The following is a 12,175-nucleotide window of genomic DNA, read 5'->3' as shown; positions in this document are numbered from 1 at the left end:
CAGTGGGTGATGGTGGCAAAGGAGCCTCCCAGCCTCCAGCCAGCAGCTGCAGGGGATGTGCCCAGTGGCCCCATATCACCCCATGGTTCCCCCCAGGTGGCAAGAGGGGCCAGGGGTGCCGAGACGCCCATTCCACAGGTGCACTAAGGTGGCCAGGGCAGGACCAATGCACTTTTCTGCTTGATTTCTGGCTTAGGATATGCTGCCTCATGCTGGAGGCTGCAGAGGTGGGTGCCAGCAGTGTGGAAGTGGGTGTGGAGATGGAGGAGGAGGTGGAGGAGATGGTGACAGACCCACCAGCAGCAGGACAGACATGTGCTTCACATCCACTGCCCTCAGCGAGGGTGGGTTGCCTGCTGCTGGGCTGGGGCTGGGGTGAGCGCGCCCACCAGCAGCAGGGACACAGCACTTGGTCCCCTTGTCCTGGCAGCACAACTGCCACCACTGCACTGCCCTGCGCTCTCCTTGGGCCAGGCAACCCAAGTCATTCCATGCAGTGCCCAGCTCCCATGCCCAGCCAGGGCTTAGCTCTGGCAGCAGAGTCCCGCTCGCCACGATGTGTCCCAGCATTGCGGCAAACACAAGGACCACCAGCAGCCTAACTGAAATGATTGCCGCTTGCTTTTCTTCCCGGGCTGATGGAGATGCAGGGCTTGGCAGAGCTGGGGGGGAGCTTCCAAGAAGGTTTGTAGTTTTTTTGTGTTGAGTTGTTGTTCTGTAAATAGATTTATTTATGTTTTTCAGACCCAAGCTCTCTCTGCATTTTCCTTGGGCACCCACAGGGTTTGCAGAGTTGTGATTTTCACTTGCTCTGTGTTCCGGGTGCTGGAGGTGGCTGGGGTGCTGGCACGGCCACCCTGGGGGCAGGTGGTACCTGTGCACCGAGGGGCTCCCACTTACGGAGGTCATGGCACTGGGCACCAGTGGCGTTCATGGGCAAGTGGAGAGTCATGTCCCCAACAGCAAAGCTGTCACCAGCAGAGTGAGTTTTGGCGTGACCGACCCCTGCAGTGATGCCATCAAAGCAGCCAGGAATCCTTCTGCTCCCCTTCCTGCTGGAGGAAGAGACAAGGGACTCACTAGGCAAAAGCCAGGATCAGGCCATAGCGATGCAAAATCCCAACGAATGCTCTGAAGGCCGTGACAGCCTTGGGAACGGCTGGTGCCAGGATCAGGGGAGAAGGTTTTGTAGGTGCTGACATTTAAGGCTTTGAACCTACACGCTCTCAGGTCTTTGCTTCACGTCCTGCATTGCTTTACCCTGTGCTGTTAAAGAGACTAAACCTGGAGCAAAGCAACCCTGGTCCTGCCCGCATTCCTGCTGCTGGCAGCGGGCACCGGCCCCTCTTCCCCACTCGGGGTGATGCACGGAGTGGGCAGCGCAGCCTGCGTGGGTGAGGGTGCAGGGGGCTATGAGGGTGCCGGTCAAGGGGTGCCATGGGGCCCGTGGGCGCAGTCCCTGGGTGTGGGGTGCAGGGGGGGGAGCCGTGGGTGCTGACAGAGTCCTGAGGGGATGCGATGCTGTGAGGTCCAGGGGTGCAGGATCCAGGGAGCCGCGGGATGCGGGCACGGGAGCTGCCCCCGGCAACTCGTTAGCTGCCGTCCAGCCCCCTCCTTAATTAGCCGCGGCCAAAGCTGCTCATTAGCGGCAGCCGGGGCCGGGCGCTCTCCCTGCGGAGGCGGGCGCGGAGCGCTGCCGGCCATGGGGGTACGGGCAGCGGCAGCATTAGCGGCAGCATTAGCGGCAGCGGCAGCATTAGCGGCAGCAGCGGCAGCAGCGGGGCTGGAGCCCGAGCCCGAGCCCGGGCGGAGCCGGCGGCGGGATGGGGCAGCGGCGGGGCACGGCCGTGCTGCTCCTCGCCCTGGGTAAGGCTGCCGGGGGTGGCCGGGCCGGGGTCGTGGCCACTTCCCAGGTGACATCTGGGGTGCCCAAGGTGGGGGCGATGCGCGGTCCCCTCCCTCCTCCCTGGGTCCTGGCTGCCAGTGCTGCACTGGCTGTGCACCCCCTGCCTGTCCCTGCCCTCCCTGGGCCGGGGGGTGGGTGCTGGGGGTGGGTGGGCAGGGGGCTTCCCCTGCATCGGCTCCCTACCCACGCAGAGCGGCTGTTTCAGGCTCTCTGCAAACACAGGCAGGGCTGGGCGTGGGTGAGGGACGGTGTGTGGTTCACGTGTGTCCTGCATGGAAGTGGGAGCTCGCCATGCCTCGGTGGCACTGGCACTGTGGTGGCCCAGGGCTGCCCAGGTCACCCCAAGAAGGAGGTGGTCTCTGTTCCCAAGGGTCTCGGTGCTCATACTGACCCCCTGGGTGGCTGACAGGGCACCTGGCTGGGCTGCTGGCATCGGGCACCACCTGTGCCAACGTTTACCAAGGCTTCTCGGACTGCATCCTCAAGCTGGGGGAAAACATGGCCACATACGAGGAGGCGGATGGCATCGAGCTGCAGGGCCTGCACCAAGTCTGTGGGTGAGTACGGCCCCAGGCCAGGACCCCCTGCGTGTCCCACCCCTGGGGCTGATCCCTGGAAGAGAGAGGGTTGGGGCAGTTATCTGTGGTGCGCTGCCCCTGCGCTGGCTGAGCGCCCAGAGGGTAGCTGGTCTTACTAGTGAAGACTGAGTCAAAGCATTAAATACTTCAGTCTTTTCCTCATCCCTTATGGCAATGTTTCTATGTCCTCTTCCAGCTCTGCCACCAGGCTGAGCAGATCATTCACCCTGTCACCCCTCACGCTGGTGTTCTGCTGCCCTTGGGCAGCACCGACAGGCTCAGGCACTCCCCGTGACCCACATGTTCACTGGGAGCTCTGTCTGGGTTGCCTGATGCCTTCTGACGCTGGCTTTTGGCCAAGTGGCAACCATGGCTAGGTTTCTTCTGGGAGGGTGATGACCACTCCTGGAGCTCGCCTCTGGGAGCCTCTCGTGCCTGCCCTGCGGCAGCTGCGGCAGCATGCCCTGTTTGCCCACCGTGGTCACCGCACTCCTGGTCACATGTGCCCTGGGGGCTACTTTTGTAAGTGTGGGGGCTTGGCTGCCTTCGCTCCTGGCCTTGCCCATGCTGGGTCAGAGCTGCCGCTCAGCAGGGTCTTAACATTGATGTACGCTGCTTTGTTTTTTTTTTTTTTTTTTTTTAATGTGGCTTCTTGGTATCGGGAAACAGCTGAGCCTACAGCCCAACATGTGCCGTGGTTGATTGCTGGAGGAGTAGTTCCTTTGCTGAAACTCGCACAAAATGTGTGAGTTAAGGTTTTTTTACAGGCTCTGGGGCTCTAACCATCACAGAACAGGTCCTGGGGTCTTCCCCGCTGGCAGGGCTGAAACTCTGTGCCTTCTGTGACGTGCCAGCTTCTCCTGCTGGTCCTGGTGCATGGCTAGCTGGGCTTGCCCTGGCTGGAGGAAAAAGCTGATTTCCCAGCTTCCTGCCAGGAAGTATTTCTGAATTATTGACCTTAACTCTCAGCCTTCCCCACCGCTGTTGGCTTTTCTGGTGCCGTGGTCCCCTCTCCGGGAGTGTGGGTGGGGGACAGACACAGAGCTGGGAGCCAGCATGGGGCTGGTGGCATCTCAGCCCTATGTGCAGGATGCTGCCCCAGAGCCAGCCTGGGCGAGCTGTCTGACAGCAGCCTGCCTGGCTGAGCAGATGGAGGCTGTGAAGGCTGAAACATTGGGAGCTGCCATCCGGGCTGAAAGCAGAACCAGACAGGAGCTGTCATCCCTCTTCACCTTCCCCCAGCCATCCTTTGCCTGAAGACACAGGCTAGGTTTAACTCTCACCTGGCAGAGCTGCCTGCTGCTGCTGCTGCCACAGCTCGGGAGCAAGCACAGGAGGTTACTTGTGTTGGCACCAGCTTTTCTCATTATCTGGGGACATTTCTTCTGCCACAGTGACTCAGTTTAATGAACTCCCTCACAGCTGGCGCTCTGATGTAGGCCCTGGTAGGAAAACTAAATAAACAGAGTGCTTGGGTCTGCACAAGGTGTCATCTCCAGCACTGGGCATTTGGACAAAACTGAGCTGTCCCCTTCCCATGTGCAGGGTCCCTGCTCAGCTGGCCGGGCTACATCTCCTTCCCGAGGGGTGGCACGTGTGCCTGGTGTCCTGGAGGGCACGGGGAAGGTGGCAGAGCAGTTGCTCCTGTCCTCTAAGCAGTCCCCAGCTTGCAGGTAATCTATGGCCTGGAGGTGGTGCCCAGCCCCAGCAACGTGGGACAGGACAGCAAAACTGGGGTGGAGGGGAGGGCAATCAGGTACCTCGGGGTGCAAGTCACTCATCACTCGGTGCTGTGGGCTGGCAGAGGCTGGGAAGCTGGCTAGGACTCGGGGGGTGCTGCCCGCAGCTGGTCCCTCTTGCCCTGGTACCAGGTGCCAGGACACGTTGCTCCAAAGAAGCTGCAATAGAAAAATGCTTTCTTCAGGTAAAAGAAACTCTGTTTGAAAGAATCCATGGGGGGAAGGTTAGTGGCAAGCGTGGCACAGAGCCTCTTCTGTCTCTTGGGGAAGTTTTTGTTTTGGAGAGGAACCACTTCCAGAGGATGTGATGGTCTGTGGCATTTGCTGAGACTTTCAGGCTCCTGCCGTTTTATTTTGTGGGTTTGTACTTGCAAAACAGAGACCTCGCCTGTGAATTCAGCTGTGTCAGGACTTGTGGACACGCTGGTGTGCGTGCAGCAACCTGCCAGGCTTTGGGTGCCCTCCTTGTCACAGAGCAGTGCCTACAGCAGCCTTCGAGGGATCTGGTACTGAGTCTAATTCTCCCATACTCAGCAGCAAAAAAAAAAAAAAAAAAAAAAAAAAAATCGGATGGGGTGCCCATTCTGGTCCTTCCTCACACTGCGTGGGGACATATGGCCCAGCCTGGTACCTGCTGTCCTTGTCCCTGGACAGCTGGAGCCCATCCCTCCCTGCTCAGCTTGTCACTGGTGCACAGGGATCTCGCTGGAAACAGCTCCAAACCAGCTTCTTCAGAGCCACCACGCTTCTTCACCAAGAGTAAGGAAGGAGCTCAGGGAGAGGGTAAAGCCTTGGCAGGCTGGATGCTGCTCTGGATAAATGCAGAGCAGGGCCATCCTGCATGGTGCTGGCTCCAGTGTACCAGACCGGTAGGGTGGTGTCCACTGTGCCCCTCCTGGAAGAGTCTTTTTCAGGGGCTGTGGGTTTTGGCCCCATTTCTTCCAGGGTTTTTCCCTGCCTGGTTCTAGCTGTGGATCTGAAAAAAACAATTCCAAAGTGCCAGCCCCAGGGGATGGCTGCCCAAGGGGGTCTTCAGCGAGCAGCTCCCGGTTCATTCCCGCAGGACCATGGGTTATCTTTGCCTGTCTTGTTTTTTCCCTGGTGCTCTCCAAGAGCCTCTTTCCATTGAACAGCTTCTACTCACACAGGGCAATACCCAGCAGATAAATGGAGTTGTGTCTAATGAGAACAGTGAATAACTCCCCCACACCCCAGTTATAAAGCTGCGACAGTCTGCAGGAGCTGTTGTCCTTCTCCTTGCTTTGTGCTTGCGTTTCGCCCTTGACTCAGCTTGGAGGAAGCTATGAATGAAATGTGCTGGGCCTTTGTTTGCAGCCTGGTTTAGATACTCGGGGTGCTCGGTGCTGAAGGGAAGCATTTGTTGATGGAAAATAATGGATTTTATTGACTTCCAGAGAAAGGGGGGGAAAAAAACCCCCAACAAAAACAACCCATGAAATAACTTCAGTGTGTTTTGAGGTTTGGAGTTTTAGTCAAGATGTTCTGGGAGATGATGGAGGGGATCAATAGTCTGGGCAACTTGCATAAAACACAGAGGCTGTTTCTGCTTGAAGGGCAGGCTCAGAGCAGCAAGGCTCTGCCTGGCATCCTGGCACTGTGCTAATGCAAAGGGACTGATGGTGTGGTGTCTCCCCTGGCTGCAGGTACTGGGATGAATTTCACACGTGTGCCCTGACAGCGCTCTGGGAGTGCCAGAAGGAAGCGGCAGCCATCTGGGAGATGCTGAGAAGGGAGTCTCAGAAAATCAAATTTCAAGGCAGCTTGTTTGACCTCTGCAGCCCCAGCACGACCCAGAGCTTTACCTGGACCCATGTTCCCAATGTTTCCATCCTCAGCATCCCCCTCATTGTCACTTGGCTGAACTTGTAAACTGCAGCTCTGTAAGTATTGTGACAGAGGTGGTGGCAGCGTGTGTCGTGGCGTCTTTCTGGTCATTTTTCCAAACCTTTGAGGAATACTCTGTGTGGTGCTCAGCAAATGCTTGGTTCCATCCTGCACCTATGAGACATGGAAGAGCTCAGCAGCATCTCCTGGGTTTTGCTGTTTCTCTGTAACTTGGAATAACGCTTGTTCCCTCCTGCCTCAAGACACAGGTGCAGGTCTGGCTGACTGCAGAGTTTGGGAACTTGCAGATAACGGGGCAGAGGATTTGGGGAGGAATGATGATTTGGTTGTGACGCTGGATTCTTTTGTACTCTTCTATGCTACTGGAAGGAAAACTGTTTACTTTGCTGACTCTTTCCACCAGATCAACTCTCCAGATTTTTTATTTGGGCTCTGAAAACAAGAAGGGTGTTTTTACCACTGATTTGTAATGTGCAGGGGATGGTGTATGTCCTGTCAAAGGCAGAAGGGAGACCTTACTGCCCTGTACTGGCCTTTTTTCTTTGAGGACATGGTGAAACCCCTGCTGAAGAATAATCACAGGTGCATGACTTCATCTTTAGCACATATCTGGATTCCTGAGTAACTCCTGTGTTATGTGTAAATCCCTTTTCTAAAGAAACAGAGGGCAAAAATATATTTGGGGAAAGGGAATGTTGAGCTAGCAGGACAAAAAGGATTTATAGCAACTCTTTTGCTTTAGAGCTTTCCCCAAGTTACCTATAAGCAGCTCCGTGGATGGCAGTGTAATTCCAGACTATTAAAGTTTGTTGTAGAGCCTACAGCATGGTAGAAGTTATTTGTCCTGGCTCTTGTTCAACAGCACGGTCTCTTCTTGTCTCCTCCCCAGCTCAGAGCTTTGTTAGTTTTGCAGCTTCAGTGCAAGCATGAAAATATTTGCAATAGAGTGTTGCAAGTGATTACCAGGCATGTTAGAAAAACACAGTATTGTTGGGCAGTACAGGGCAGTTCTAAGGGTGCTAATGAAGCTCCGTGCCCTGCCTGGCTGCACAGGGCCATAGGAGCTATAACTAGCGGGGTATTTCAGCCTGCCTTTTCTAGATGTGTCACACATCACTTTGGCTGTTTCCACAGACTGTTTGGCCCCTTTTCAGGGCGCTTGCTTTGTCTTCAGTAGGGCAGGCAGCTGCTAACAGCGAAGGATAGCCCTGTGCAGAGCTGGGGAAGCTCATGGCTCCTCACGGTCCTGAGAAACGTTGAACAAGAACCTCGCAGGGATGGTTTGAGTGCTGCCTGCCATGGGAGTGAGCCCAGCAGTAGGTACCACCAGCTGTAAATGGATCAGGAGGTTCTGAAATGGTGTCTTGAAATGTGAAAATGTGCTTTATAGCGTGAACAGGGGATCTGGGGCCCTGCTAGCCCCAGAAATCCCACTGGATGCATTACAGGCACATGGGCAAGCTTCTACAGCAAAGGATCTTCTTGCCAAAAGTGGTGTTGGGGCACACTGCTCTCCTTTGGCATTCACATGTTCTTCCTCTGACCTTCCCTGCCACTTAACACGCTGCTCCTGCAGCAGCAGGAAGGAAAAAATTGAGGCAAATTCCAAGAAATAAGTCAGGGAGGAGCAGCTGGTGTTCAGACAACACTTCAGCGCAAGGCATGTAGGCTTTCTACAGACAACAGAGTCCTTAAGCATCTCCGGAGCAAAGCCCTATGGCAAGTAGTGGAAAAAGGGTAAACCAGAGCACTGCAAAACCTGGAGTGAATCACTCAGTTGCTTCAGGTTTTTTTCTTATTCTGCTCCAACAGCAGCGTATGCTGTTTGCTTCTGTTCCCCCCCTCCCTGTTAGCTCTTCTCCTGCCTGTGGTTTGTAGCTGGGGAAAGCTGAAGCAGGTGGGTATTGCATACAGCCAAGGCTGGAGTCTTTTGGATCTAAATCCTCTACCTGCTCTTTGTTTAGAACAGATGTTTAATACCTTTAGGAAAATAAATAAGCACAGCCCCCCCCCCCCCCCCCATAATCCTACAACCCTTAGCTTCTCTTTGGATTTTTTAAATTCCTCTCTGTTAAAATTTTCTACTTTTAAACAGCTTTGGGGAAGGGGAATGTAAAAGCTGCAGCAGAGGTCTCCAAGTCTTCTTTTTCCAAACCCATGGATGCAAATGGCTAGCTGACACTACTGCTGTCTCTAAGAAGAGCAGGTGTTGGGGCATATCTTCCCTGGAAGCAAATCTCTCAATTATTGCACACAAAACCCAAAGATTCATTAAGAAACGAAGACCATCTGCCACCATTCTGGTACAGAGCAGCAGATTTTTTTTTAAAGCCAAAGGTGCCTCTAAATCTGACTGAAAGCATGCGAGTGAAAATTAGGTCTCCCAGAATGGGAGTGATGAGTTTCAGAGGTTCCCTTCTCAATTGATTTTTCATTTTTTAACAGAACCTCCCCTATGACTAGGATATATTTCCTTTTAAAAAATAAATATATATATATATACAGATTTAGTCTGCATAAGCAGTCAGCAGACTTCCAGAAAGCATTCCTGATCCTGAAAAGTACTTCATGCTGATGCAGTGCAGCTTGTTGGATGTCCCACAGCCTCAGCGTTAAATCCACATTTGTCAAGGAATCTTCTCGTGGCCTTGCTATGAGTTTCTCCAGATCCAAAGCTGTATCTAGACTTCACCCCCCCCCAGCAAGGGAGACTGCTGAAGCAGCTACAGCCTACCTCACGTATTCAGAAAATAAGGGTGTAAGTGTTCCTTGGTCCACAGTTTTCGTCTCTGTTCTTACAGGGGAATAAAAATAGCACCTCTTTCAATTGTTCTCACAGGAACTCGGTCGTCAGCTGCCCATTCTCCTTTAAGAAATGGGACGAATATGGCTTTCTCTCCTCACTCTCACAGTCACTGTAATTAAGTCTTCTAGCTCCCACTTGCCCAAAGACTACCCCTGAAGAACACAGGAGTTCACACCGGGGTTTGGTGTGGTATTAAGCCTTGAATTAAACCCCCAGACTTTCCCTGTGTAGGACTGGGCTGTTCTTTCTCGAGAACAGCAACAAAAAGCAGGAGAGGACAAAATGACCCTGAGGGAGTCTTAAAATATGACTGACACCAAGCCAGTGTTTGTCAGCCCCGAGGCAGAGCACATCCTCTGCTGCGCACCCTGATCCCCATCGCACGCACACTCTTTGCTTGTCTGAAGGAGATACTGGCACCTACTGGAAGACCAGTTTATATCTGGGCGGAAGGTGACTGGAAGAAAGGCAAGTATCCCCATATACAAGAAACGAGCAGATTTCAAGGAGGGATAAACTTGTCTTGCTGGCTGCTTAACAGAGTGGCAGGGGAAGCCCTGGGAAGTGACCTCGGGGTGGCAGTCCAGCAAGTGTTGGCTCCTGCCCAGAGAAATACTTGTGTAAACTCCTTGCTGTGAAGGGCTGCTACTGTTTAAAACCGTGCTTAGAGGAGGTTTGGGTCAGGAAAAGGTCCTGGCGAAATCTCAGAATATAAAAAGTTCTGTCTAAACAAATGTAACCAAAAATCCTCCTCTGTGGCAGACCTGCCAAATATTTAAATCATCAGAATATTATCCTGCCTCAATTTATAGCATCTGAATATGAGCACAGGAACTGAAATAATAGCTATCCCAGTAACAAAAGTCAAAAGAGCAGCTTCAAAGAGTATATCAACTTCTGCATGTCAAGTCATCCCACCTCTTTTCAAGAAGCTGAATTAGCAAATAATTTATGCAAATGAACACTTACAAATATTAACATACAAAGGAAAGTTACTGCAGCAAAAAGCTGCACAGGAGGAAAATCTGTCTTTAAAACTGGCTTTGCCCTTGTTTGGGATGGCACAAATTGGCCATCCCTCCGTGGAAACCAAGCAGGAGACTGGTCCGTGGGACCCGGAGGAACCCTCCAGCTTTGGCCCCTTAGCAGTAAGGTGTCGCTCCTGCCTGCCCACAGGTGGTGTTTATGTGAAGTGCCTCTAAAGAAAGGCACATCCTGTTATTTTGAGAAACAAGCAGCAGTCTCTCACTTAACTAAACATCACCTCCACCAGACCACATCTGTTGCTACTTCTCAAGCCTGACAGGAAGACCGAGACATACGGGGGAGGCAGCATGGCTCCGGGACACCTTTGCAAGCTTCCCCAGGACCACTCCAGCCTCAGGCCGAACGCGTGGAGACCCTGGATTGCTGACATGCCTCCTGAAGTGAGGATTATGCTGGCTGACTTCCCAAGACAGTACTCACTGATGCCTTCATTTCAAAGCAGAGGTATGAAATATTTATTGTAGGAAATTTTATGTGCCCTAGACAGGGGGCATCTCACTGCCACATGTTCTCTGGCCACATCTTTCTGTTGCCATGATATAGACACTCAAGGTATTCAGGTGCTCAGCTTCCCAGGAGAACAGTAACACACTCACAGCAACATAGTATTTTTATTATTACAAAAGATTTCTTCAGCAAACTGCTGTCTGACATCTCTATGTATTAAACACTGAAACAGCAAACAAACCCATCTAATGTCATAGGTTATTTAGGGTCTCAGCTGGTGATTCAGGTAAGTACAACTATTCTCCTTCTCCCCATTCATTCGCTTCCTCGACATTTTTTCCAACGAAAGCCCAAACAATTACAGGTTGGAAGCTGCAGCTCCCAGATCCACTGCTCACTGTGCCAGCTCCTGCAAGAAGAGCTGACCATTGCAATACCCATGCAGGGCGCTCCCATGTCTGTTAAATTCAAGATGCTCCTCACGCATAAAGTTTTGCTACCTGGCTTTTAACAGTCTCATGAGCGAAGAGTTTAAGAGCACACTCGCCATATAGTCATATTAAATGCTTTGTGTTAACAAAATAAACATCTGTTCCTCCACTGTTGTCGGCTGATGCCAGAGCATATGCTCACACTCATGCAGTCACCAAGGTCCAAAAAAAAAAAAAAAAAGTCTAAACAGACCTGCTGTGCTTCTTTAGTGATGATTCTCAGGTGTTAGATGCACTTGTGCTGGAAACAATGACACAATGCAGCATGTTGTTGCCAGAGCGAGTCTATACGTTGGATTTGGGGGCAGAATTGAGGGGGATTTCTCTGAGTTCTATCCTCATGCAGAGGTACTCCCCGATTGCAGCCATCAGCGCAGTGCACACAATGTGCACCAGCCACCACGTCAGGGTGGAGGGAAAGTGCGAATTATAAATCCAGCAGCCCAAAAGGTGGAAGAAGTGAACTGTGACTGTGAAATCCAGGCACTGCTTTCCTCGGCGGATGAAGTATAGCAAGCCCAGAGCACTGCAAAATAAAGACAGAGATTAATAAATAAACTGTGCCATGCCTGTGGAAAAGGGGATACATCAAGAGCTATCAGCAGTTGCCAGTGCTGATTATTTAGCTGTTTTAAAACTTCTTAACTGTTTCAAGGATAAGTTGTTTCTGACCTCTCTCCCAGCTGCTGCAGCAAGACTTAAATGCTTACAGCTTTTTAATTAAAAGATGGCAGGGAAATGATTTTTAGCACAGAAAGCCAGGCAGGAATTTTTAAACTATCTCCCCCAGTAATCTTTGCCCAGTGGCAGGGGCAAAATTAGTTCTTGTTTACAGATCAGTGTTCACAGAGATCTGTTAATTCTAACTTTCAGTGAAATCTCTCGCAGAAGCAAGAAAATCTCATTCCCACCTGGGACATGGAGGCAGTGGAGTGAAATGACTTACTCAGACTCTAGATAAAGCCAGGAGTCAGCAGTTCCCAACTGCCCTCAGCAAGGCACAGGGCGTTCAGGAGATGTTTTGAGAGAGGCAGTACGCCACGCTGAATTTTCTTAAAGTTTAATGTTAAGAAAGAACAAGACACAGGTGCTCCAGCTAGTTGCCAACTTACCAGGTGAGCGCATTGAGGATGAAAGCCATCATGGAGAGCCTCCCCGGTGGGGTTGAGAAGCCTAAAATCTACATGGGACTGTTAGTAGGAAACAGTGGCACAAATCACAGCACATAATCTCCTCCCGTGGCCCAGCCGCGTCGGCATGGCCCTGCGCTGGTTATAAGAGGAGCCTGAGCAGTT

At 52.1% G+C, this 12,175-nt stretch overlaps 2 protein-coding genes across 2 annotated transcripts in view; one reads left to right on the top strand and one right to left on the bottom strand.

Annotated features, from left to right (window-relative positions):
- The first annotated feature begins 1,589 nt into the window (after positions 1 to 1,589).
- LOC121094851 (neuritin-like) lies at positions 1,590 to 6,901 on the top strand. The gene is made up of 3 exons (XM_040608922.1): positions 1,590 to 1,866; positions 2,316 to 2,463; positions 5,888 to 6,901. Exons 1-3 carry the CDS (start codon positions 1,824 to 1,826, stop codon positions 6,111 to 6,113), a joined length of 417 nt encoding a protein of 138 aa, XP_040464856.1. The 5' UTR covers positions 1,590 to 1,823; the 3' UTR covers positions 6,114 to 6,901.
- Positions 6,902 to 10,539: 3,638 nt separating this feature from the next.
- Positions 10,540 to 12,175, bottom strand: part of SYS1 (SYS1 golgi trafficking protein) — a 1,927-nt gene continuing 291 nt past the window's right edge. The window contains exons 2-3 of the mRNA XM_040608920.1: positions 11,993 to 12,060; positions 10,540 to 11,406 (exon numbers count right to left, since the gene is read on the bottom strand). Coding sequence (XP_040464854.1) covers positions 11,166 to 11,406; positions 11,993 to 12,060 — 309 coding nt within the window. The 3' untranslated portion in view covers positions 10,540 to 11,165. The remainder of the gene's footprint in view (positions 11,407 to 11,992; positions 12,061 to 12,175) is intronic.

This window comes from Falco naumanni, chromosome 10 (genome assembly GCF_017639655.2).
Source record: "Falco naumanni isolate bFalNau1 chromosome 10, bFalNau1.pat, whole genome shotgun sequence".
NCBI lineage: Eukaryota > Metazoa > Chordata > Aves > Falconiformes > Falconidae > Falco > Falco naumanni.
The sequence above is the reverse complement of the archived record's forward strand: the minus strand, read 5'-3'. Positions and strand labels throughout refer to the sequence as shown.